Source organism: Urtica dioica, chromosome 1 (genome assembly GCF_054948205.1).
Source record: "Urtica dioica subsp. dioica isolate 48M chromosome 1, U.dioica_male_clone48M_v1_H2, whole genome shotgun sequence".
NCBI classification, from domain to species: Eukaryota; Viridiplantae; Streptophyta; class Magnoliopsida; order Rosales; family Urticaceae; genus Urtica; species Urtica dioica.
Window position 1 is genome coordinate 8740718 of NC_142756.1, and position 27482 is coordinate 8768199.

General features: G+C 37.9%; 3 protein-coding genes across 3 annotated transcripts; 2 read left to right on the forward strand and 1 right to left on the reverse strand.

Annotated features, from left to right (window-relative positions):
- Positions 1-1114: 1114 nt before the first annotated feature.
- On the forward strand, positions 1115-3577 carry LOC149407015 (uncharacterized). Its single transcript, XM_089618268.1, has 9 exons — positions 1115-1138; positions 1257-1311; positions 1470-1519; positions 1677-1742; positions 2086-2202; positions 2771-2917; positions 3000-3102; positions 3205-3297; positions 3395-3577. The coding sequence occupies exons 1-9, from the start codon at positions 1115-1117 to the stop codon at positions 3415-3417; spliced, it is 678 nt and encodes a 225-aa protein (XP_089474394.1). The 3' UTR covers positions 3418-3577.
- Positions 3578-14478: 10901 nt separating this feature from the next.
- On the reverse strand, positions 14479-18441 carry LOC149407016 (uncharacterized). Its single transcript, XM_089618272.1, has one exon. The coding sequence runs from the start codon at positions 18439-18441 to the stop codon at positions 14479-14481; it is 3963 nt and encodes a 1320-aa protein (XP_089474398.1).
- A 449-nt stretch (positions 18442-18890) lies between these two features.
- On the forward strand, positions 18891-23650 carry LOC149407017 (vesicle docking protein). Its single transcript, XM_089610472.1, has 7 exons — positions 18891-19398; positions 20029-20172; positions 20378-20527; positions 20621-21130; positions 21620-23170; positions 23253-23321; positions 23413-23650. The coding sequence occupies exons 1-7, from the start codon at positions 19351-19353 to the stop codon at positions 23539-23541; spliced, it is 2601 nt and encodes an 866-aa protein (XP_089466598.1). The 5' UTR covers positions 18891-19350; the 3' UTR covers positions 23542-23650.
- Positions 23651-27482: the final 3832 nt, after the last annotated feature.

Sequence of the window (27482 nt, forward strand, 5' to 3'; positions counted from 1 at the left end):
TTTCTATTAAATTATTTATATAATTATTAGTTTAGGTTAAAATTAAGTTTAGGTTAAAATTAGTTTAGGTTAAAATTAGTTTAGGTTAAAATTAAGTTTAGGTTATAATAATGTGATTAGTTTAGGTTAAAATTAAGTTTAGGTTATTTGTATGATTAGTTTAAGTTTAAATTTCCCTGAAAAATGAATGAATATTTTTTTTTCCTTTTTTTTTGTAAGTAATTTATTGGATAATTTAATAGTTAAAATCTTTAAATCTAATAAATATGAACATTTGTATTATTCATATTTATGTTAATAGACTTGGATATAACTTTTAAATTTTAGTTTTTAAATCATAGAATAACTCCCTATATGGAACCCGATATGGTTCTTCAAATTTTAGTTTTAATATGCTGATTATATATTGTAATATATAATCAGCATATTAATTTTTTTTTTAAAGATAAAGAGTATCAGGTGCGACTAGTCGCACCTGATAGTCAAGACTTTCAGGTGCGACTAGTCGCACCTGATAGTATAAGACTTTCAGGTGCGACTTGTCGCACCTGATAATCAAGAGGATTATCAGGTGCGGACTTTCGGGTGCGACTTTGTCGCATCTAAAGTCGCACCTGAAATCAGGTGCGACTTTTGCACTTTCAGGTGCGAAAAAAGTCGCACCTGATGCTATATTTTGTACTAGTGTTTTAAGTGGTATTGGGTGCGACTAGTCGCACCCAATAATTTTGAAAACTTTCAGGTGCGACTAGTCGCACTTGATAGTCTAAAAAAAAAAATTAGGCGCTCAGCTTCTCCCCCTCATTTTTTCATTTGTGCGAATCTTATCATTAATAAACAAAACAAAAACAACTCTTTCTGAAAAAAAAAAAAAACTAAACTCCACCGTCTCACTCTTTCTCTCTTTTTTCTCTCAAATTTGTCTCTCCCTCTCATATTCGTCGTCGCCGTGGTCCACTGTTCTCCTCCGCCGCCAGGAACCCAAACCAAGCGAACAACACACGAACGACTGAGAAGCCTCACGAACCAGGAACCCGAGAAGAGAGAGGATTCGGCCGGAGATCTTGTGAGACCGACGCCGCAAAATCCGAGGAGGAAGAAGGAGTGAGGGTCCATGTTTGCTGATTTGCGTGGTCAGGTAAGGATCTGAGATGTTTTCCCCAATTTCTATTCCGAAAATTAGGGTTCCAATTCGGATTTTTAGTTCGTTTAATTTATGGTGATTATGTCTCTATATTAGATTGTTGGGGTTGCAGAGTAATGAATATGACTGGAGAATGAGATCATTGTCTGAGAGTTCAAAATTTTCTGGTTGTCAAGTACTGATATGTATAGAGTTCATATTAGCTGGAATTCCAAGGACATGACGAGTTTTTGGGAATCAAAGTTTTCCATCGTGTCAGTTCTACTTTGTTGAAACCAAAATCGTCGGCTTCTCTTCTCATTGTGATTTTACTTTGTTCTTTCAGAAGAGGTGAATGCCAAACATCCAAAAATTACATATGTTGATCTTTACCAGGTGATTTTTTCCTTATCTTTTTGTTGCTTCTGGTCTTTGTGGCAAAGAAAGTTATGCAGTACATGAAGGACTATTCGGTTAATTTATAAGTACAAGTGTAATTTAACAGTTCTGTGTAGTTTACTAAGAGCCTGTAGCTCAATTTTGTATGGTTTAGCTAGCAGGAGTTGTTGCAGTTGAAGTCACTGGAGGCCCAACAGTTGAATTTGTTCCCGGAAGAAAGGTACATTAAGGATGTCTCTTAGTTCTAAAAAAATAAAAAACTAAATTCTGAATAAATATCATTAATGGCCTATAATAAAAAACTAATCCCAAACTTGGGTCCACTTGGCATTGATTATTTTGGGCTTCTTTTGTGAATATATTATGTTTTAAATACGAATGCCATTGGCACTTGGCCCTTTAAATGGGTTTCTCTAAATACAGTTGGGCTGTGATTTGTTTGATTCAGGTTTGGAGCTGTGATTTTCGATTCAAGTTTGGTGCTAATATTTTTTTATAAACAAACTTTATATTGAGTTTGGAACTAAGGTACTTTTACAATTTCTTGCAAGGAAGAAGTGCAGAATCCTTGTCTAAATACCTTGGAGAAGATCCGACACAGTGTCCTTTCGAACGAGGCTAAAAGTGAGACGTCTGCGGGAAATAAACGAGGAGTAATTGTCGTGTTTGTCTCAGTTAAGGTAAGTAACAGACTCGTTGTCTTCTTCTGCTAGAAATTTGTGGAATAAAATTCTTGGATATTGAATAGCGGATATATTAGACCTAGGAGCCTTCTGAGATCTTCTTCCCATTTTGATTGTGCTTTATTTATTTCATGGAATGCTGATCTTAATTCAAATCGATTTTATTAGGATTTTATGTCCAAGGCCATGAATTGTGTAGTTTATTTTTAAACAACCAATTCCAATAATTTATACCATTCTTGAATTAGAAAAGAGTTTATCAAAGTCATGGTGTTTTTATGTTGGAATTTTATGGTTTCAGTTGTTTTTTTTTTCGTTTTTCCGGAAGCAAAGTTCGTTTTATTTATGCAAGATTTTTCGTTACCTAATGTAAAGAAATCTACACTGGATATAGTGTTCGTCACCTATTGTAAGTTTGAATTAAACCTATGCTTTATCTATGCCATGAAATTTTGAGATCAAATCCAATTGATCTTGATTTTATTTAAGCTCACAAGACAGTTGTCAAGTTTTATCCAATTGTGCTTCTTTCATGTCTCTATATTAATTGGTACAAATGAAGCAGCTCAAGAAACGGAAAATGACTCGTCAAGAATCCTTGTCAGCTAATACTATGGCGTCCTCTTCCTCTGATCAAGGCACCGATTCAATCCCTTCTGAAACTTTGTTAGTTGACTTCTTGAGTTATTCAAGAAAGAAATTACAATACGAGGTTTGTTTATGTTTTCGAACATAAATTTGTTCAAATTATCTTTAATTTATAATTTTTAAAATGTGTCTAATTTCAATTCCAGGAGATTGAACGTCGTAAGCCTAAGCACAGAAAAAGTAGGAGGTTGTCGTTTTTTTCTGACCAACTCTCCGTGGATGATGTCGACCTCAACAATCCGTGTGCTGGTATTTCCTAATTTTTTTATTGTTCATACTTGGTCTTTTTACACTCCGACTTTGTTAATACCGTTAGGGTAGTAATGTTTTCGACGTTCTGTTTTTCTGAAGCTACAACGTTGCGAAACAAATTCAATTCTTTTTTGCCATCAGAAGTTTCTAAATATATGCCAAGAGACAACTACTTGCAGTTTCCAAAAGCAGGTAAAAAAATTAGCTTAATACTTTATTGAAGGTTTAAAATTGTGTTATGAGCTTAAAAGGAACTAAAGATGATTGAATCATCTTGCACTTTCTACAGACCCAGCAGGAGTACATCGATAACGAAAGAAAAATTTCTTTGATCGAAGTCACTGTGAAAACAACACAAGCCCTGGAAGACTTGACGGGATATCCTCATAAAACGCTATTTTACTTGTTGAGCTGTGAAATATAATTCAATCTGGGCAAAAATACTTGAAAAATATTTCATCCATGATTTAAATAGACCCGTTTGATTTTTTTAATTTATCATAAGTTGCATGTACTCTATCTTCTTTTGTGAAATCAATTTCTGAAATCTAGATTTATAAGGAAAAGTTTTGATTAAATCTTGGCTGATTTTTTTTTTCTTTCCAAAAACGAAATAAGAAATGAAGTCACTTTTAAATAAACTGACATCCAAAAAACTGCTCTTTTAAAAGATTTGACGTCGCTTTTTTAAAAAGCGACGTCTAAACCACTGTTTGGTGTTTTGGTGGGAAGACTATTGGGTGCGACATGTCGAACTCAATACATTGGCGGGAAGACTATTGGGTGCGACATGTCACACCCAAAAGTCAAATTCCCGCCTTATTCTTGAGTTCCCACGGAAAAATAGGTCCGACTTCAGGTGCGATAAGTCGCACCCAATAGTGTCGCACCTAATAGTATATACTATTAGGTGCGACAATAGTATTAGCTGCGGACTTTTAGGTGCGACCTAGTCGCACCTAAAGTCGCACCCGATAGTACTATCGCGTGCGACTTTGTGGGCATCAGGTGCGACTTTTGTCGCACCTGATGCCCATATTTGTAGTAGTGGTTATGATGCCAGGATTTAACTTTACGAAAATCAAAGTTATTGATGGAGAGACTACTTCAAAAACCCTGATAATTAAAAGAAAATTATATAAAATAACTATTTAAAACTAATTAATTAGTAAAATAATCAAAGTTTCAAGTATTTAGCATAGTTAAAATATGTTGTCATATTTTTTTGACATTGTGATTAAAACTTTAATTGGTTTATATAAACAATTTTATCGCTTTTAAAATATTTAATCGTAAGGTCAAAATATTTGTTGGAACTTGGTACTAGTGTATTTTAGCTATTTCACTAATTTGAAACAAATCTTAATTATTTTATAAATTTATTAATTTTCATTGGCTATTTAACTAAAACACATATTATAAAATATGAAATACTTCACATTTTATTTAACTAACTCATTATAAAATTGACTGATGACAAATTTGTCTAAAATAATGTTGAAATTGACTGATGACAAATTTGGAACTTTCTACTTATGAACCTACATTTATAAATGATGCCTAATTAAGTGCTTATAAGGAAACAAAACAGAAGGTATACGATCTTAATTTATAGTTAGTTACTATATATAAGTTCATATACAGTTTTCATTAATGTCTTTAAAGACTATACTTGCTACATTTCTTTTCTTCTTCTAAAAACGTTTCGAAAATACATTTCCTAACTCGTACTAACAAAATCAATATATTTTTGTTTTTTTTTCTGCTACTGAGAATTGCTAGACGAGCTAGGTTGTGGTTGGATGGATGCATTTATTACGAACCCTATAGTGATGTCAATTTATCAAAATTAAAGTATACAGCACGTTGATAAATACGTGCCAGCTGTATTTCATGTCATATCTGTCAATTAGTGCATACCACATGCATCATTTTGATTCACAGGCCAGTGATATTATTCTTCATTATTACATGATAGGAAAGCTAACTACATCTCCTTATCGTTAGCAGTAGGCAAAATAAGTTTTAAGTTGTAACGATATAGACCTTACAAACTTTTACACTTTCTCTAAGGAATAAAAGTTAAATTCAAGAGTTCGAGGACTATTTGTCCAATTGCTTTATCAAATTTTACCACCTCTTACATTTTTACATTTTAGGAAAGGAAAAATGACACATATATATCATGTGTTTAAGTAAAATATCGAATTTAACCTGTGATTTTTTAAAATATCGAGTTTGTATTTTCTGTTATATTAAAATGACAAAATTATAATTTAAAATAAATAAAGAAAAAAAGACATATTTGCCTCTTACGTATGGCGTTTACGAGAGTACGCCCCTCGTACTTCAAAATCGATCAATTTACCCCTCAATATTAGCTTTTGTAATGATTTCGGGTCTTCCGTGTATTTTGAGCCCCGAACATCAGTTATCTTAGCAATTTTTTGTCACGTGATAACTTAAACACATGAATTTATCAAAAATATCATTGTCTTTCATTATACACCATTTTTTATTTGTTGCTAAGCTTTCATAAATAAAATTAAAAAAAAATAGAAAATAGTCATCTTCGTCCTCCTTCTCCACGAGACCGAAACTCTGCCGAATCCCTAATGAAAAGAATAAATTGGTAAAATGATGAAGATTGAAGGCCTATATGCTCAGAGACTACAGTTTAGCCAATTGCTCTTGCAAGATCCATTGTCAACCCCTCTGCTCAAAGTCATTTTACCTCGAGAGTGGTCGACCTCGCTGCGGCACCCTAACCCAACGCTGCCGCTGGGATAAATAACGAGAGCAAATTTTGGTGTCAACAAAGGATCGGGGAATCGAGTCGCCGGTGAGGTGATTCCGAGGTGAGGGAACTTAGGTCGTGCGAGGGCTCCCTGTAGCTTTAATGCGAGGCCATGGTGGCTTCCATGATGGCTACTTCCTTCGAAGCGTAGCCCTATCGGCCATATGGATCGCCGCGATCTCGAAACCTCTCCCGGAGTCGAGGCTCAACGGCTAAGCCTTTTTTTATGCGAAAACATGATTACTATCGACGATTGAAGGATCCGGAATTGAAATTTGAATCCTTCGAAATCCAAGCACGTTGAAACAGGAAAATCGTTGAGAGCGAGGACAATTCCGGCGATGAGGATTTCAATTGCGAGGACGATTCTGATGAAAACGACGACTTAGACGAAATGGTGTATAATCAATAAAAGAACAAAAGAAGACGATAAGGTTAAAAAAAAGAGATGTCTAATTTAATTTTCTTATTCTAATTTAATTTTCTTTTTAAAACATTATCTTTCTTATCGGACTAGTCCTATTGTATTTTCCCAGAAATACCCTTATTTTGTCTCTCACATGAGACCCATGTGTTTATTTAACTAACGTTTTTTTTTAATAAAATAGACAGAAGGACAACGTTGAAATTAAAATGAAGATTAAGGGGAAAACTTCAAGTTTCTAAGGTACGAGGGGTGTACTCTCGTTGCCATAATTCAAGGGGCAAATATATTTCCATAAATAAATGTGCCACAAATTTTCCTTTTATTGACTTTCATTAATGTTGACTCTATGCAAACCTCATTTTACCCCTATTCATTCGCACCATATAGTCTCATATGTAATTTATTAAAAAATAATTAAAAAAAAAACCCATAATACCTCATGTGAAAGTCTAACTAATTTAAAATAGACTAACAAAATTCATACCTCTTAAATTGTGACTTTGATTCTCGGATTTCAGGCCCGAATCATTAATTTTGATGACTTTTGAATGTCGATTTTTATTCTTTCATTTGTCTGTGTTCTCCATGACGTTTCAGATTTCTAAGATCAATGTTTTTTTAATTAAAAATAAATTACATATGTAGCTATAAGATGCAAATAAATAAGGGTATATATATATATATATATAGAGAGAGAGAGAGAGAGAGAGAGAGAACTGTAGAAATTGAGGGAGATAGTCGGAAGGAAAAATAGAGAGTTCCGAAATCTGAGAATAATTTTCTACTTATTATTTGATTAATGAATGTATATAAGTATTTATAGGAATACAGAAAAGAGATAATTAATGAGGAACATTCCCAACTAATTACATAGAAAATGAAAAAGTAATTAAGATGCACAACTTCTGAAATTATGTTTCCGATGCTGGTGGTGATTCCGAAGTCGCACCAGCCTGGACTAACTGGGAAGATAAGCGGAACTTCAACATCCCCTTCAAGCTTGATTGCAAATATTGATAAGATCAAGCTTGCTACACAGCTCGGAGAAACCAACTCGATGGAGAGACTTGGTAAGAATGTCTGCTACTTGATGTTGGGATGAAATTGTTGTCAATGGTGCCCACAAGAAGAGTAGTAGTGTCTATTTATGTACATTTGATGTCATATAGTCTTACGAAGACTCTTGCTTGTAATTGCTTATTCATTAATATAAAGTTGAAACGTTCATTCAATCTTCCTTGTCTGAAGCTTTATGATAAAACAATAGTCTTTAGTCCATAAACAAACTAAACAACTTACGAAGAGACAAATGTAGATTTGCATGAACAAACTCTTCGTAGTTTGCTTAAAACGATATATTCGCAATCTTAGGGTCAAAGGACTATTGACCTCAGTACGATTGTTAGAAGAATCTATGATGTCTGGTTATGAGGCATTGAGAGTTGGAGACTCTATAGTTCTTCTAGGTATCTTCCGAAGGTACTGAATTGACCAGTGCACTTCTAGAGACAAGATAAGAACAAACCATTTAACCTCTTATGTCTCGAAGTCACTATGTATGAATTGCATCATGCTTACCTTAATCCTGAAATGAGACATGCCATTTCACAGCTTACGTATTCTCATTTGAGAAAGTCAGAGTTCGGACTCACTATGTGATTCCGAACAGGGCCTATTGGTGAAGTACTAAGTTCTGAGAATGTCACGAGTAACTTTGTGAAGTTCTCATAGATATGGAATTCATGTACAAGATTGCTGAAATGCAATGTATGTCACCTCATGCTTTGTTCATTGGAGTGTGAATAAATGAACTGGCCAGTGTCCAAATTGAGTCCTGACTCTTTTGGATGAAACAATGTGACTTGTTAGCTCCTCGTCATATACATTGTTTCTAACTTATTCACAAGCGACAAAGGAGTTGAGGAAATAACAGCTAGAAGGGTAAAATGGTAATTTAGTAAATCCCGACTAGCTGATGACATTCATGAAGGGTAGCATAGATAATATTCAGTGGATCCGCTCATTATAATTAGGTGAATTCTTGAGTAGAAAATAAATTCATTTGAACCGAGAGATTTTCAGTGTCAACTCTTTAGTGGAGTCAGTTGGCATTAAGCTAAACTTGGAAAAGGTTTGTGAACTTTTGAGTCCAAGTGTTTAGCTCAAGCTTTGTTCATTTGGGTCCATGAGGTCACTGTCACGAATCACATCGATAGGAATAGTTAAACTGGAAGCTAAGTCAAAACAAGAACGAAAATAGTTAAAAGGGTATTTTTGTCTTTTGAGACAAAGGATGAAATGAATGTCAATAAATTTTTTGACAAGTTCATTTGATGACTTAATGTCACTCGGCCATAATATGATTAATTGGGCCTTGTGGATTAATTTCATTTCATAAGAGTTTTATTGAAAATTCTTAATGGGCCTCTCTCATGTTGTTATGAACAAATGAAGAAGCTTCTAGAAGCTCCTTCTAGAATGATGTTGGGCGCCCAAATACCTAAGAGAAAGAGAAAATATTTTGTGCATAAATGTATCAAGATACTTGCCAAAAGAAAACGAGGAAACAAATTTCCTATGCTTGCCATAAGGAATTTCGGCCAAGGCAACCAAGAGAGAACAAAAGAGGAAACTAATCCCTTGGGGATTTACTTGAGGTGGGCGCCTATCTTGGATAGGAATGGGCAATAAAAGATTGCTCATTAAGGCTTGGAAAATAAGAGGAAACTACTTCTTTCCAAGGCCAACCCTTCTCCTATAAATAGGACCCTCATTCCTCTCATTCTATTCATTCCACATAAGTTAGAGATTGAGAGCTTCTCTCTCTAGACCTTGTGGTGGCCGAAACTCCTCTCTCTCTCTCTCTCTAGTTTATTTTCGATTTTTTTCTTGTTTTGGCACCTAGGTCCTCACTCGACCTAGTGTTTAGCTCTGCGACTTCAAGACTCGTTCTTAAGTCGTAGTGTTTAAAAGTGCCCACTCACTAATTCCTTTATTTCGAGTGATTTAGTGATAGAAACTTTCGTGGTTGCTCGAGGTGCCGAGGAAAGAAAGAGAGACGTGCTGCGAGGGGAGACGAGCGTTGCAACTTTCTAAGAGCTTCTCAAAAATCAAGCTTCAAGAAAGGTTAGTAAACTTCTTAGCTCATATTAGTTTTTAATTACATGTACTTGCACTTGTCTAGGTTAGTAAAAACCGTTTTTACTTGTAAAAGAAAATTTTTAAAATTCCGCCGCTTCCCGAAGCGTTAATTATTTTCTTAAACCCTAGATTGATTCCAACAGAAATGACTCTGTTGATATAATATTTTACTCTATCTTCTCACTGATGAAGTGACGATCGATCTCGATGTGTTTAGTTCGTTCATGATGGACTGCTTTCTTTGCTATGCTTAGGGCAGCTTGATTGTCACACAAGAGCTTGAGTGGACCTTTGAGCTTGATCTTGAGGTCGTCCATAAGCCTCTTTAATCTCTAACCGTCGCACACTTCATTTGCCAATGATCTGAGCTCGGCGTCTACACTGCTTCGAGCAACCAGTGACGAGATTAACCCAAACATAGGTATACATACCAGATGTAGATTTCTGATATGAAACTAACCCTGTAGTGTTCTGATCGCTTTCGAAGCCCCGTGGAATTTGCATGTACACTTCTTCTTCCAGTTCTCCATTCAAGAAAGCATTCTTCACATCAAGCTGGAGTAGAGGCCAATCTAAGTTGGCAACTAGAGAGAGAAGAACTCTGATGGTGCTGAATTTTGCTACCAGTGTGAATGTTTCTTGATAATCAATGTCATAAGTCTGAGTGTACTCTTTATCAACGAGATCGACGAAGGAAGCGATTCCTAGCTAGTATGGCGATGAAAAGAAACACCGAGAGATAGAATCCGCGGAATCGCGTTAATAAGGGTTTGGCATGAGTTAGGGGGAGATTCTATCCGAGGTGTCTCTTACAAAACATCTTTGAACCTCTCCATCGTGCCATCCAAATTATGTTTGATGGTAAACAGCCATCTGTATCCGAAAATTCGCTTCATTCTATTCGAGAGCTTGGATTTCTGCATGAGTTGCAGCTCGCCAAGCTGGAATTTGGAGAGCTTCTTTGATGGGCACGTCTTCCTACCCTATTCTCGTCACATAGGCTTGATAGCTCGCTAGAGATTTCTGTAGTACACATAATCTTCAATCACGTATAGGCCACATGATCGAGAAGGTTTCCTCAAGCCAATAGGTAAGTTTAAGAGAAAAGCATTATTACCTCGTTCACTAGTTTTGGTCTCCAGGACGGGAGAGCCTTCATGGATGCGAGCTTATGCCCAACTATGGGTGAGGTTTGGACTACAAATGACATCCAAGCTGGATTATGAGTGTTCCGAGCTCGGATTTGTTTTAAGTAAGCTTCGAATGAGTTTGGAAGGCTGGACACGGGAGCAGTGTTTGGGATTACTGGGTCGTAGCTCGGAGCCGAGATCGAGCTGAAGTTCATATTAATAATTAGCCAATTTGGTCAGTCATTATTTCTTTCCAACTGACGACTAGAATTGCAAAAGTAAGAACTTAGCTCGTGGAAGGTGACTTATATCCCTTTTGAGTTGCTAAGTAGCTGAGGAACATACACTCCATTGATTTGGGCTCAAATTTACCTTGATGATATGTGTGGGTAAATATGGAACGATAAAACACTTTGGGAGGGACTGCAGATATAAGTCGTGTTTGGAGGTATGAGTCGAGGAGAACACGAGCTGGAATTCTGAAGTTGAGAACTCGAGATGCCATTCGATTTATGAGGTAGGTGGCTGTGAGAACTGCTTCTCCCCATAAATGAGATGGGACACTTGAGGAGAACATGATAGCTCGAGTAACCTCGAGGAGATGTCGGTTTTTGTTGAGGGGTATGAACACACGAGCTGGAATGAAATATACCTTGGGCTTTGAAGAAAGAACCGAGCTCTGAGTTGAAATAATCTCGGACATTATCAGTATGAATGATCTGAATAGAGTTGTCGAACTGAGTTTGGATGATTTTGTGAATAGCTCGGTTGTTTCTGACTTGTGTTTCATCATGTAAATCCAACTTAGTCTCATGTGGTCATCTACAAAGAGCATAAATCACCGAGCTCCAATAATGTTTGGAATTTTTTAGGGTCCCCATATATCACTGTGTATTTTTGCAAAATGATAAGATGATTTGTATGGATTAGGATAATACGAGCTACACGTATGTTTAGCAAACTCACACATATCATACTGAATATAACTGACATCTTTATTGAGAAATAGAGAAGGAAACATTCTTTTGAGATACATCAAACTTGGATGTCATAAATCTAAGATGGTTGAGCATAATTCTTTGCGTGGAGATGGAGATTAGGCCATTTAACATAGGTGGGTCACATTGGATGGATTGGTCTTGAGGATATAAAATCTTGAGAACGAAGTGGTGTTGAGGGCAAATGAGTTTTTCAAGGTGTTCATGGTGGTTGTGTTTCTGGGCTCTGATACCATATAAAAATTGAGAGAGATAGTCGGAAGGAAAAAGATAGAGTTCCAAAATTTGAGAATAATTTTCTACTTCTTATTTGGTTAATGAATGTACGAGTATTTATAGGAATACAGAAAATAGATGATTAATGAGGAACATTCTCAACTAATTGCATAGTAAATGAGGAAGTAATTAAGATGCACAACTTTCGAAATTATGTTTCCGATGCTGATGCTGATGATGGTGAGTCGAAGTCGCCGAGCTGAACTTCAACAACTTTAATGAAAAGTCAATAAAAGAAATATTTATGATATAATTATTTATTTTAAAGTATAATTTCGTCATTTTAATTAAAAAGAATGTATAAATTCGACATTTCTTAAAATTAAAAATTAAATTCGATATTTCATTTATATGTAAGATATATATGTGACATTTTTCTTTAGGAGATGAGGTGTCAGGACTATATTCCTCTTGTTTTCTCATCTCTTTAGTCTCACCTCACCCGCTTTCTGTTATTTCTCTTTCTGCTTTTATTTTTCTCGATCTAATTTATTTTCTTTTCCATTTTGTAACTTGTCACGTGGCACAGTTTAAAGAAAAAACAAAAACAAATTATAGTATTTTTCTTCTCTGCATTTAAATTGGTGCTGACTTTTTTTTCCCATGATTAAAGCAGTTAGTATTTACTTCAATTATTACATTCATGGAGTTATTTAAATTCTCAAATAATCTTTTGAGCGATTTTTAAACATTATGGACGATTTGAAGATTAACATTTTGTGCATATTAACTACTATTTACGATTATTAACTATAATTTACAACTATTAACGTAAATTTTGTAAGTAAATTTTATGAATATGATGAGTTTTGTTTACTGGAATACCATCTTCTTTGTACGATTTCTTCTTATATCACCACATATATTTATTAACGATAATTGATAGGTTAATAAGGTTATTTAATGTGAAATTTATCATTTTTATTGGGGGAATAGCCCAAATTTCATTTTATTAAGCAAATAGTCCATATTTTAGGCTCAGACCATAACGCCCTTGGTAAATTCGCTAATAGGTTAATTTAATTAACCTACTGGAGTGAGTTATGTTAATTAATTAACTTATTGGTTGAATATTGGTTTAGGTTCTGATTTTTTTTTGTGAGTAAAGTTAATTTACTAAATAATTGAATTCGGAATTAGGGTAAATAATTGAATGTTTTGAATATCAATTGACTTAAGTTATGATTTTTGTAAATTTTTTGTGAATTTCAAATCTTTCACGAATCAGTTAATTAATTAACCTAACTCACTCCAGTAGGTTAATTAAATTAACCGATTCGCGAATTTACAAAGTACATCTACTCAATCCCCTCAATCGCCGTCGATTTCCTCTCCGCCGCCAATTCCTCTCCCCCCACCGATTTTCGAGTCAATCTGAGCCGTCGATTCTCCGAGCATCGCCGTTGCCGGAGCTCGACGGAATCAACGCCGTCTATGACGGATCTTGACGGCGTCTATGGCGGATCTCGCCGGCGATGTTAGGGATCAACAACGAGGATGGACGACGATTGGCGACGACGCGGCGGCGTGAAATGGATCGGCGGCGATCGGCAGCGTGAAGTAGATCGGTGGCGTGAAATGGACGAAGATGAGAACGAGTTTAGGTTTAGGTTTTGAGAAAATTGAGTTTTGCTCTTATATATGAGGGTAATTTAGGTAGTGAAATATTAATTGGGCTATTCACTTAATTTATTCAAACTTTGGCTATTATTCTAATATTGGTGGATTGATTGGACTAGTATACTCACTCTCCCTTATTTAATTTACGAAGTTAAGAATATTGTAATCCACAGCCTTGTCATGTAACCAAAATCCTTATTCAACGTTTTTAATATATAAAATTAAGAAAAATTACACGAAATAAGCCACTTGAAACGTTGGTATTGCAATCTAGTCAATGTTTCTTTTAAGTTTCAAATGTAACCACAAATGATGACGTAATTTTATTAGTCCTTTAACAAATTACTACATTAACTTTATTAAAATCGGCTGAATATAAAAATGTAGCCAACGTTTTGATCGAAACCAAATAATGCAACTTTAATACACGTTAACTTGATTTATTTCATAATATTTTCTTTCATTTTTTGTAGTCCAATTAGTTGCGATATCAAGTTTTTTTGAGTTAATTTCCGTTTATTTGGTTTCTATAATTTATGTTACATAAGGGTATTTCCCATATTTTCTAGTCGTTTATTTCTCGAAATGGCTAGATTACAAAATTTATCAAACGTTGACTACATCTTTAAAACCATGTATGAAATTGGTTACGATGCTATATTACCCTAAAATTAACTTTATTATTTGTATTTTTAATTAAATGCTAAATTGATACAATTAATAATAAATATTTAATTTATTTCCTGGATTATAGCGAATGACATTAACTGGTTTCATTACGTAATTTAAAATTGGAAGATAAAATTGAAAAATTAGGTTAGAATCTGACTTAAGGGCAAAAACGTCTATTTTATTTATGTTTAGTGTTTGAATGACTAATTAACTAAAATGTATCAAACGTGGATATATAGCAAAATGTATGTTTCATAGTGGCTATAATGCTAGAGTTATTTTTTTTTTTTTAATAAAACCCAGCTTTATTAACTACTGAGAGATCGCGGCTGATTCAGCCAAAATAATATCCGAGATACAATTCGGGGGGACCTGAGTCCAAGTTGCAGGAAAACTGAAATTAAAAGAAGCTTGCGCCAGTGTATGTGCTGCTTTGTTGCCATCCCGCTTGACGAACCTCAACGCCGAGCCGGATTCTAGAAGCAACCTGGAAATGTCACCTACGAGGAAGCCACACTCATCCTGGATCTCGGATCTGTAGAGAACCAACGAGGCCGCAGCTTTAGCATCGGTTTCTACCTCACACGGCCACATCCCCCACTTCGACGCGAAGACCAGCCCGGCCCTAATTGCCTCCAGCTCCGCCTGAAGAACCGTCCTCGCCTTAGGCTTGACTCTTGAGAATCCAGCAACAAACTTGCCCGTAGTGTCGCGACCACAGCCACCCAGCCCCATGACAGACCCAGAGTTAGGAAAAGCAGCGTCTACATTCATCTTCCATCGGAGCTGCCGAGGCGGAGACCAGACATCACAGACCTCCGGCTTCCCCCTCCCTTTCGCCATAGTACTGTAGTGCCGGAAGTCCTCCAGGAGGTTCACCGCCCGAGAAAACGCCGAAATGAACTCACCACGACGCTCATGAAGAAGGCGGTTGTGCTGATTCCATACCTCCCAAAGAAAAAGCCCGAGGAGAGAGAAGAACGGATTCCCTATGACCTCCATTATGATGTCTCTCAGTCCTTGGTGTGGGTTTCTGTCCCGAAGATGGTTGAACGGTGAGTTGGACCACGCCTCCTCGACCGAGGGGCAGAAGAGGAGGGCGTGGCTGGAGGACTCGCTTTTACAGCCACAGAGGGGACAATCCGGGCTGACCGGAATGTGTCGTCGCTCGAGGTTCGCTCTGGTCGGAATAATATCCTTACAGGCTCGCCACATAAACACCTTGACTTTAGGGGGTAGCTTTAATCTCCACATTTTGCCCCACAGCTCGTCGGGTGAGGTATTAGATGGGCCAGCCTCATTCTTGTCTTCTCCAATCGTTCTCGCGAAGTAGTAGCCGTTGCGAACGGTATATACCCCACGAGGCCCGGGGTGCCAAACTAAACTGTCCCCCTGCTGGAAGTTCGGTCGGGCCATAGCTAGAATAGCCTCTGCTTCAAATGGTAAGAAAGCTTCTCTAATCAACTGTGTATTCCACTCTCCTGAGTCGAGGAGTAGCTCTCTAACCTTGGCATCCGGGCTGAATCTCCTCGGGGACTGAACGGTTAAAGAAGACGGCGTGGGTAACCATTTGTCCCCGTAAATCCTCAAAGATCTACCATCTCCGACTCGCCATCTGCAACCCGCCTTGAGCAGCTCCGCTCCCCCCACGAGACTTCTCCACACATAGGAGCATCCCGGCTTTATTTTTGCGTCTAAGATTGAGGAATTGAAGAAGTATTTGCCTGCCATGACTTTCGCTGCCAGAGTCTGCGGCTCACAAGCGAGTCTCCACACTTGTTTGGCGAGGAGCGCTCGGTTGAAGTCGGTAAGCTTTCGAAATCCCATCCCTCCTTGACTCTTTGGCCGACACAACTGATCCCAACACTGCCAGTGAAGTTTGTTCTTCGTGCCCTCCGAACCCCACCAGTAGTTGGCGCATTCCTTCTCAATCTCCTCACAGACTCCCACTGGGATTTTGAACGAGCTCATGGCATACGTCGGGATGGATTGGATGACAGACTTGATTAGCGTCTCACGCCCCCCCATCGAAATCAACTTCTGACTCCACCCCCCAATCCTTCGGAGAGCTCTTGACCTAAGGTAGCCAAACTGGAGATTCTTAGACCGGAGTGTGAAAGTGGGGAGTCCCGGGTATAGATCGAGCCCCTCGGCGACACGCACCCCTAGCAGCTCTTTAATCTGTTTGACGTGGTTCGGAGACGTGTTAGGCGAGAATGAAATCGTCGATTTGTCGAAGTTAACCACCTGCCCCGATGCCTTTTTATACGTGGAGATACACTGGCGAAGAGCTCGGCACTCGTTTGCCTCCGCACGAAAAAAGACTAGGCTGTCATCGGCGAAGAACAAGTGCGACACCACCGGGCTTCTTCTCGATATGCGAATGCCATGTATATTCTCGCTTTGGACCTGTTGGTGGATCAAGGAGGAGAAACCTTGGGCACATAGAAGAAAGAGATATGGAGACAAGGGATCACCTTGGCGAAGGCCACGGGAGGCTGTGAATGTGTCGGAGGGCTGTCCATTAACGAGAACAGAGAATTTGGTCGTGGAAACACAGTCCATAATCCGGTCAACATATCTCGGCCCGAACCCCATGGCTTCCATCATCCTTTTGACGTAGGCCCACTCGATCCTGTCGTAAGCCTTGCTCATATCCAGTTTAAGGGCAGCATATCCGACACGACCTCGCTTACGAGCCCGGAGCCAGTGGTTACACTCGAAACCCACCATTATATTATCGCCAATGTTCCGCCCTGCTATGAATGCACTATGATTGTCGTCGATGACGAGTCCGACAGCCTCCCGAAGACGATTGGCTAGAGCCTTTGCCACTATTTTGTAAAGAATATTACACAGAGAGATAGGGCGGAAATCTTTGACATACTTGGCCTTCTCTTTCTTTGGGATGAGCGATATGTACGTATCGTTCCACGCAGCGACACTCACCCCGTCATAAAGAATCCGGAGGCAGCTGTGGATGACTCTTTTCCCAACCAGGTCCCAGCACGTTTGAAAAAACCCCGCAGTCCAACCGTCTGGTCCTGGTGCTTTCGTTGGGTGCATGTCAAATAAGGCCTTCTCCACCTCCTCCGGAGTAAAGGAACTCTCCAGCTTTTCCCTTGTCTCGTCGGGCAGCCTCGGAACTGTGTCTGGTATCCCCCCATCAATATCTTCCTCCCCCGGATTGGTCGACGCAAAAAGCCCATTATAGTGGCTCGAAAATACTCGTAAAATATCGGAGTTTCTCGAATGGCTAGCTTCCTCCGAATCCAATATCATTGTAATAGCATTCGTTCTCCGTCTTTTATTGGCTTGTGCGTGGAAGAGCTTAGTGTTACGATCCCCATGAGCAAGCCAATTGACCCGGGCCCGTTGTTTCCAATGGATCTCCTCCGCCGAGAGGAGCTTTTCAAGCTTCGCGTTGAGAGAGGCAATGAGAGGAATATTCGCTGCGTGCTCCCGGTCCGTCTTCAGCCTCACAATCCTCCTCCGCAGCGCTGCAATTCTGTGAGGTAATTTCTTGAACCTTTCTCGGTCCCACTCGGTCAGGGTGTGGCTCGTGCGGAGAAGATCGGCTGACACCTCTCTTAGCGATCCACCTCCTTCTGTGACCCGCGATTCTCTAATCTTGTCTTTGAAGTCGTCCTCGAACCTCCATTTTTCCTCGAAGTGAAACCGGCGCTTGGGTCGTCTCATGACTCCCTCCTCTCCCCTTCCAAGCCGGAGACGTATCGGGCGGTGGTCCGATCCGTTGAAGTCCAGATTGAAGGCTTCGAAGTCTGGGAAAGTCTGTAGCCATTCATCGTTGGCGCAAAAGCGGTCGAGGCGTTCTTGGATAAATCTCGGGGGGGCCCACCCGTTGGCCCACGTGAATTTCTCTCCTCTATATCCCAAGTCCTCCAGGCCCGCCTCGTTAAGCGCCTCATGGAACTCACTCATAAGACTCCAACTCCTCCGCGCTCCTCCCTCCTTCTCTCCGTCATACAGAATTTCGTTCCAATCACCTCCTACGAGCCACGGTACTTTCCTGTTTCCATGGGCCCCTGCCAATCTTTTCAACAGCTCCCACGAAAACCTTCGCTCGTCAGATTTTGGGTTCCCGTAGAACCCCGTAAATCTCCATTCTTTCTCATGTCTCCTCACGGTTGTGTCGATGTGACCTATGAACGAAGAATGGATCGTAACAGAGACCCCCTCCGCCCATAAAAGCATCAGTCCACCACTTCTTCCCCGGCTATCAACAACAAAAACTCCAGACATACCAAGGTCCATCTTCTTATTTTACCACAACAAGATTCATGTCTTTGAACTAAATACGGATCGCCAAATTACCTGAGCCGCTCGATATTAGAAGTATCCAGGAACAAATCGCTTTTCATTTTTAATGCCTCATTTTATTATTAAAATATCTTATTTTTATAAAATTTTCTTGTTTGTTAAAGTTTTATCATACTCAGTTTCATTTCAATTTTTATTAGTAGTTTAAGGTTTCATTTTATATGTTGGTAAATGTTTTTGAAAATAGAATGAAACGAGGTATTTATAGAATGTTTGTAAATTCGAGGTATTTAAAGAATCAACTTCGAAAAACAAGGCGCCTGTGGAATTTCCCCAATAGCGATCCGGTCTTCGTCATTAGTTATTTGGGCCGGCTTTCTGTGATGACCCGCCATCGCTTGCCGTACCAATTCCATCTCAATTGAACAGAAAGAGAGAATTATACAAACGCCCGAGATATGATTGTCTGTCGGACTTCGAGGCTGTCTGGAAATTGCTCTGACATTCCCAGTCGAGCTTCATCAGATCCGAAGATCTGACCGGAGATCTCCATTGCTGTTCGACTCCGATTTCTTGGCGGATACTCGGACAAAAAATTCGGCGACGGACCACCGCCAGTTTTTCATGTTGGAATTGGATCCCTCAAACCGATCGTGGAAATCTCGCTGCGGTTTTGGCCGTTCGGTTCTAGAGAAAAAGACGCTCGTCTGATCGTCGCGGCGCTTTTAACGTCTCAATCTGAAGTCGTTTAGTTGTTATAATCCCAGTTTTCTATTGAATTGTAGTGGCAAGCACTGAATTGAACTCGTAATCTATTCAAAACCTCATTTTCGGGGACTTCTAGTTCGTCTGCATATTCGATAAGCTGAAATCCAATAACTGAAGGATTGTGATCACCGAAAGATGGCTTTAATCGATGTTTCAAAAACGTGCCTCGACTCTATTCGACAGGTGAGTGCAATTTATTTGCCTGGTATATTGTTTCTGCGCAAATTTTCTATTAATAAGTATATGCACGGGGGTTTGTGATTACTCAGCTCAGGTCTAGAATATTTGCAATGTGAATTATTGAAAATTGAATAGACAACTTATTTCAGAATTTTTGTTTTGTTTTGCATTTACACTTTGTTTTGTCACTGTAGATGGTGTTAAACCAAATGGAAAGGCCTTTCTTTTCTTGAAGATAACTTAAGATATGAATAAAGCTTTGGAGCACAGTAGGAAATAGGAAATTAGTGGCCAGAGCAGCCATTCACGTGTCTTCTATGGTGCAAACGGAACATACACTAGAGAATATCTGAGGAGTTAGTTCCCAGGGCTGAGAAAATTATTGTATCTTTAACTTATTGGTCTAATTTAGAAGACTTTGAGTATGTTATATTCTCTTATGTGTTGATATACTGGTCCTGTGTAGTGGCTACCTCTTATTGCAACTGGGTTGGGGTTTTTCCCTTTTTTTTTTTTGTAGGCCTTTCTACTCTAAACTTACAAAAAATTTCTTGCTTCATTTTGTATAAGGTGCAATGAGCCTATAATTTTAATATGTTTTATTTTTATTTTGGGGCAATTTCTGTCATATAGATATCAGAGCACATTGAAGATTCTGTTCTTTACATTGATGCTGGCACTACAGAGAGTTTCCAATTTATGGGGGCATTTCCTGTTTTGCTGGAACTTGGAGTGCGCACAGTTTGCAGTCTGGAAAACATGTCTCCTCTTGATCTGGTAAGTTTTGCAGTAACATTGGGGATCATATTATAGTTTGAATTACAATGCATAATGGAGTTTTATACTGCTAAACAAACCGAATCTTGAGCAGGATAGTTAGGTTTTGAAGCCCTTACTATCATTGTAAAATAACAGTCAAGTTTTCTTTTGGGCCTGGCATCTTGAAACAATGTTTTTATTTCCTGTGCAACTTTGTCTGTAGGTGGGTGATTTTAACTCCAGTTCTGATCCGGCCAGGAAAGTTGTGTTTGTCACGTCTCGTCTGCTAAGTGACGCCCATCGATACATTTTGCGCTGCCTAAGCACACATCGGGGTGTTCATCGGTGTACAGTACTAACATCTATTTCAGAGGTGCTTTGTGAAAATTTTAGTATTTTTCCTTATCCGACATTTTTGTTTTTGTGCGTTTGGTTTTAATTTTAGTTTGCGATTTGGTAATCATAGATAGCTCATTCGGCATTCCCTGAATCACCTCTGGGACCAGACGCGTATCGTGAGTATGAGTCTTTGCTCGTCCAAGATTTTGATGAGCTCGTTAAGAAATATGGTACTAAGTCTAACAAGCCCGAAGGTGGGAACATGAAGGAGAGTTTGAACTCTGAAGAAGGATGGTCACAACTCACTTCCAGTGAAGACTTAATTCCTCACCTTGAAGTAGCAAGTCCCAGTGGAAAACTCTTTGACACGAATAACATGGTAGAAAGCACCGAAGATGCAGGGAAAATTCTAAATGTCTCTGTTCATCACTTTCCAATGATTTTGTCTCCTCTCTCTCCAAGAGTCTTTGTGTTTCCATCAGAGGGATTGCTTGCAGAAGCTTATTTATCAGTTGAGCATGGGGATTCTTTTAGTCCAGGATTACCTCCCTTAAGTTCTGGATCATTGTTTGATGCTGATGATACTCTTCCTGGTGCAACGCTCACTGCTAATTTTTTGTACCATTTTGCTGCTAAGGTAATACCTTCTATGCTGTGTAAAGTGTGAACATACATACATGTTTCCTTGTTTCCCTCTCCTTTAGGTGCGGAAATGTTACTGCTGTTTCCTTACTAATTGAAATTAGTTCTAGGTTTCTTTTGCTGTACCCTTTCTAAGCTTTATTTACATTGTTAATGTCCAGGTAAAAGCTGAATTAATCATTTGTCTCACGTGTATTAGATATTTGTGGCTTGGTTTCCTTGACAGAATCCTTTCAGATCAAATCTTATTGTGGCATCACCAGAATTACTTCTACTTGAAAGAAAAACTCTTATAAAGTGCATCCAAAACAAACTAAAAATAAAAATAAAAATAAAGAGGAATCCTTCTGAAAATCAATTATTGTTAAATGCAACTCGGTTACAGATTCCATCCAGCTTATGAATGGTTCACAATATGTGTCGAATTCTGAATTTCTTTATGCTGTCTTTTTCCTGATTTAAGGTCTCATTGCTTTCTGCGCAGATGGATCTAAAGATGGAAATCTTTTCTCTTGGTGATCTATCAAAAAGTGTGGGTAAGATTTTGACAGACATGTCAAGCCTTTATGATGTTGGACGACGCAGAAGATCGGCAGGGCTCTTACTCGTTGACCGTACTCTTGACCTTCTTACTCCGTGCTCTCATGGGGATTCTCTTGTTGATCGCATGTTTTCTTCTTTGCCCCGAAGAGAGCGAACGAAATCCTACGCTCAAATAAGGAGCTCAGAGAGTAAACGAAAGAATGCCCCTTTCAGTGTGCAACGCTTACCAATCAATGTCCATATACCACTTTCCAGTATTCTAGTCGAAGAAGACTGCAAAACTAATAGCTCAAGGCTCTTGGAAAGTGCCGAGGCTTTCCTGCGTGGGTGGGACTCTAGCGAGTCTTCTTCTCAAAGTGCCGATTTGGTTGATGATAGAAACAAACTCCTTGAAGGACACTCTGAAATGAATCTTCTTCAAGGGTCTTTTGTTTGCACAGATAACTTCCGTGGGACTCCATATTTGGAAGCCATACTATACAGAAAAACAAAGGATGGATCCATACTAGTAAAAAAATGGCTTCAAGAAGCTATTCGCCGAGAAAGTATAAACGTGAACGTGAAAAGCCGCCCCGGTTTTGCTACAAAATCAGAGTTGCAATCGTTGGTCAGAGCACTGGCTAAGAGTCAATCCTCCTTGATGAGAAACAAAGGTATAATTCAATTAGCAGTTGCTTCGCTGGCTGCTCTTGACGAATCAAAGTCCGCGAAATGGGATGCGTTTATGAGTGCCGAGAAAATGCTGAATGTAAGCGCTGGAGACACGAGCCAGAGTCTCGCTGCTCAGATCGTTGATCTCATCAATAAAACCGCTTTGACTGGATCACATGGAAAGAAGAACAGAAAAGCCGAGGCATCGGAAGTAGTACTTTCTTTCGAAGACGTCTTTCTCCTCTTGATCACTGGGTACTTATTGGCAGGTGAGAATTTCCCAACATCTGGATCCGATGGCCCCTTTTCATGGCAAGAAGAGCAATTCTTGAAAGATTCAGTCATCGACGCGATACTCGAAAACCCAGAAGCAGCGAAATTCAAGTTTCTTGATGGTTTAATGAACGAGCTCGAAACCAACCTAAACAGAATCAAATCAGATGAAAGCAAAGAAGAGCCGTCCGATAAGTTAGACATCGATGATTTTGACGATGATCAGTGGGGCAAGTGGGGCGATGAAGATGCCGATAGCGGCGAAGATAATAGTGCTAAGGGCTCGTACAGTAACATCCAGCTGAAGTTGGAGTTGCGTGACAGGGTAGATAGCCTTTTCAAATTCCTCCACAAAATATCCAGCTTAAAGAGGAAGAACAAGCCTTTACGAGATGGAACATTTGCTTCCGAAAGTAATTTCGGCGGAGATCCCTACTCTAACAAAGGACTACTATACAAACTTCTGACTAAAATTTTGAGCAAGAACGATGTTCCGGGTTTGGAATACCACTCCTCCACAGTGGGGAGACTTTTCAAAAGCGGGTTCGGAAGATTCGGCCTTGGACAAGTAATAAAAGTTTTATTTATATCCTATTTTTCAGGTAACTTTGTGTTTGAGAAAGCTTATGTTAGTATTTTTCAAATTGCAGGCAAAACCCAATCTAGGAGACCAAAATGTCATCCTGGTTTTTGTAGTTGGAGGCATCAATGGTCTTGAGGTTTGAATTTCTTGAATTGTTTTTGTTTTTCTTGTTTTGTACTGAACATGAAGCTAAATCTGACTTTAAATTCTTCATCATGCGTAATTAGGTGTGTGAAGCTCAGGAAGCATTATCCGAAAATGGAAGGCCTGATGTAGAATTGATCCTTGGTGGAACAACGCTCCTGACTCCCGATGACATGCTCGATCAATTGTTAGGGAGTTCTAGTTACATATAACTTGAAAAATTATAGGAGATATAGGGGTTTTGTAGGTAATACACCTTTTTTTCACCCATTTAATTTTATTTTTTTAATATACCTATTGCAGCCTTTTTCTCTTTTCCAATCATATCCCCTCATATTTGCAAACCCATGATCATATTCTAGCCTCCGAATTCCAGTTTTTAAAAATAATCAAGGAACCTACATTTGTCAGAGGAATTGAAATTTGAGTAACGAGGTAGTTACTCCGAGGCTAGGTGAAGTATGGAATTAATAATCCTCAAAGATTAGGGTTTGGCTAATTTTTTAATTTTACGTTGATCTTAAGACCGTGGATATTTTAATATGATACCACACCAAATTATAGCGTCTGATAGTCGCAAGTCTCATGGTCTGCTTTGTGGTCAATTCTTGCTGAAGTCGGATTTGAGCTCTCAAGGCCTGGCATCAGATAAGATACCCTTTGCTATCCTTAATGAGGATCGAGGCTTCGTCCTTTAGAAATTCCCTCGACCCTTGATTTCACGGATGGTTGGCCTGTTGGTTTTGAGCCGCTTTTATAGTTCGGAGTAAAGAGTTGTCTAAAACTTTATGTGCCATTTGTAAGAATTCACAGTAGGTGATAGCTCTAAGAATTCTAAGACGGGTATATAAACCGAGAAACGGCCCTGGTCTTAATCATTGAGGTGATTATTTATAGAATAAATTCAGATGAATATTTTCCCTTTTGAATACTTACAATGTTGTAAGTAAATCATGTGAGGCAACCTTTTTCGAAGTAGTTAATCTCTGTGGCTAAGGCGATGTTAAAGGCCGGAAGGACAAAGATGTTTAAGGAATTCCTTAAGAAGAAAGTTCATGGTCTCCCCGGATAAATGCCCATTTACACTAGCAGTAGATTAGTTGGTTCGTCTTTTCCTGTAATTTTCTCTTCAAAATCCACCTTTTTTTTTATTTGACACCATGAAAAGTTAAGGGACAGACCCTGATTATGAGTCACCTACATGTTTGAATCATGGGATTATTCCTATTCTATGACTTGTACTATGATTTTGGACCAAAATCTACTAAACCCAAATAAATCCTAAACTATGACTTAATGAAATGAGTAATTACATATTTATCCTTCATATTTAGTTTATTTTTATTAGTTAATTAATAAAACAAAAACAATTATTTAGTTTATATTATGAAAACAAACATCATTACAAAAACCCGGAGAGCAGCCCTGGGAATCTCCGACGCTGAAGCTCCTGGGAACGATGGTCATGGCCGCCGGAGAGCAACCCATGGCCATCCCGGCGACGGCGACCTCGAAGTGTCCGCCGGAACAGCCCGCCATGGATTCCGCGTAGAATTTTTGTGGTTTTTAAAGTTAAAAAACAAAGAAAAACGATTCTCGGGATTCTTGATCGTTTTGAAAAGTTTCTGAAAATTTCTGAGTTTTCGTTGAAGATTTATTGACGTTGATGTCAATGAACATTTTTATTGACATCAACGTTAATAAATCTTCAAATGAATTTTCCAGAATCATTGAAGATTAATCTTCAAAGGAATTTTCCAGAATCGTTGAAGATTTATTTACATTGATGTCAATAAATATGCATTTTTATTGACATTAATGTCAATAAATCTTCAACGTTTCTGGGTTTTCGTTGAAGATTTGATTATGAGCATACATGTCAATAAATGTTTGATTCTTCTTAATATAGGTTTGATTCTGAGCATACATGTTCTTCTTAATGCATATTTATTGACATCAATGTCAATAAATCTTCAAATGAATTTTCCAGAATCGTTGAAGATTTATTGACATTAATGCCAATAAAAATGCATATTTATTTACATCAATATCAATAAATCTTCAACGAAAACCCAGAAACGTTGAAGATGTATTTACATTAATGTCAATAAAAATGCATATTTATTGATATCAATGTCAATAAATCTTCAACGAAAACCCAGAAATTTTCAGAAACTTTTCAAAATTTTCCAAAATCCCGAGAATCGTTTTTTCTTTATTTTTTAACTTCAAAAACCACAGAAATTCAACGACTTAAACACTTTGAATAGGATCAAATTTTTTTCATGAAATCTCTAACCCTAAACTAAAAAGAAAAATTGAAAAAACAAAGATGAACCCAAACAAAGATGACGAACTGAAAAACGAAAAGAGAGAGTGGAAGAGAGCTGAACCCAAAACGAAAAGAAAGTCAAATAAAATAAGAAAGAAAATCAAATGTTATTAAAAGTAAGGGTATTTTTGTATTTAGTGAAAATAGGTAGTCATAGTTTAGGATTTATTTGGGTTTAGTAGATTTTGATCTAAAATCTTGGTACAAGTCATAGAATATGAATAATCCCTTGAATCATTGGTGCTCATAATTCTTATAATTTATCAATGATTGGTGCATAGTCCTTCCTATTTTTCAATCATTGGTGCTTTTATTTGTTAATAAATTAATGAAGGAATTCGGCCACTGAGAATCTTTGGGACAGCTATCATCTCCATGTAGTTCTTCTTATGGAGTTGAGTGTAGAATACTTGGGCTCTGCAATTGCATGTGAAGTCTTTGACATTTTTAACTTTATAAGACGAAAAAGAAATAATTTTAATATGATAATTTTTTTCATCTAAAGGAATTTTTAAGTTCAACTTGGATTAGGAATATTGCTAGCGCAGAGAAGAGAGGATATCTCTAATTGTTATTAAACCCATGGGTATAGATCGAATGATCTGAAAATGGAATACCTATGCGGACACCATGTTATCTAGGAATGGCAATTTGATCCGGACATGAAACGGTTACGACACGATTTAAAATGGATTTATATCTCAATAAACGAGTCGGTTCTTAATTGGGTCGAACACGCTAATATAATTAAATAATGGGTCAAAACGACTGGATTACGGTAACACGATTATTAAATGATCGACACGAAACACGATTACGACCCGCACGAATATGACTCAATTAATACGATTACGAGTAATAGCACGATTACAACCCAGTTAAACACAATTAATATTATATATGTAAAATTATTAACAAATAATTAGCAAATTAACCATATTTACACTTTTAGATTGCTATTTAGCCAATCTTTAGTAAATAGTCATGCCCACGTATTTACACCTGTAAATATGATTAAAATACCCCATGTATAATGACAATGGGCAGGAAATAGAATGAGATATTTTAGTCAATTTACATATGTAAATAAGTGAACGTGGTTATTTAATAAATATTTGCTATAAGTTGACTAAATAATAATCTCAAAGTGTAAATATGGCTATAAATAATGGACCCAATTATTAATATACATAAAAGTGATCTAAATTTATAAGTATAAAGGAAAAGGATTAAAAAAAAATTATAACTATAAGCCAAACATAAACGAAACATAAATTATAAATTTATAACTATAAACATAAAACTGATATAAGAAAATATGATGGAATAAATCGAATTGTTATGTCATATATTGATATTTATATTGTCGTAGAACAATTTATAATTTCAATCAATTTCGATATGATTATTAGGAATTCTTGCCCACGAGAAGATGCTTATGTAAATTCTCGTTGAAATTATTAATAAAATAAAGTTTTGTCATTTATTTATTCGAATCGAAAGCGTTATTTCTTATACATTAAGAGTTATCAAACATTCATCAACCCATAGTCTCCATATCAAACTGAGTCACGTGTTCGGCATCTGAGCTTGGGCGGTGAACTAAAACTGGTCGATGATTGATACATGCTTGGGTAGCTGAATTTGAAATCATATATGTAGAACACAAGTGAATGTTGATCACTTAGTGGGAGCATTCTATAGTTGTGGTAAGCGTACGACCCGGACAGGCAGGTCTTGGTTTTAGATGTGTCGTTTAAGGACCATTACCACACACTAACCGAGGTCGCTAATAATTGTTAGAGTGAGACTTGGTCTAAA

What these genes read in the sequence shown, in the direction of transcription:
- LOC149407015 (XM_089618268.1), top strand. Translation starts at nt 1,115, where the DNA reads ATGTTTGCTGATTTGCGTGGTCAG. An exon ending in TTGCTGATTTGCGTGGTCAG is followed by an intron (nt 1,139 to 1,256) that starts GTAAGGATCTGA and finishes TTGGGGTTGCAG; the next exon opens with AGTAATGAATATGACTGGAG. An exon ending in CATATGTTGATCTTTACCAG is followed by an intron (nt 1,520 to 1,676) that starts GTGATTTTTTCC and finishes TGTATGGTTTAG; the next exon opens with CTAGCAGGAGTTGTTGCAGT.
- LOC149407017 (XM_089610472.1), top strand. Translation starts at nt 19,351, where the DNA reads ATGGCTTTAATCGATGTTTCAAAAACGTGCCTCGACTCTATTCGACAG. An exon ending in GCCTCGACTCTATTCGACAG is followed by an intron (nt 19,399 to 20,028) that starts GTGAGTGCAATT and finishes TCTGTCATATAG; the next exon opens with ATATCAGAGCACATTGAAGA. An exon ending in ACATGTCTCCTCTTGATCTG is followed by an intron (nt 20,173 to 20,377) that starts GTAAGTTTTGCA and finishes CTTTGTCTGTAG; the next exon opens with GTGGGTGATTTTAACTCCAG.
- LOC149407016 (XM_089618272.1), bottom strand. Translation starts at nt 18,441, where the DNA reads ATGGACCTTGGTATGTCTGGAGTTTTTGTTGTTGATAGCCGGGGAAGA.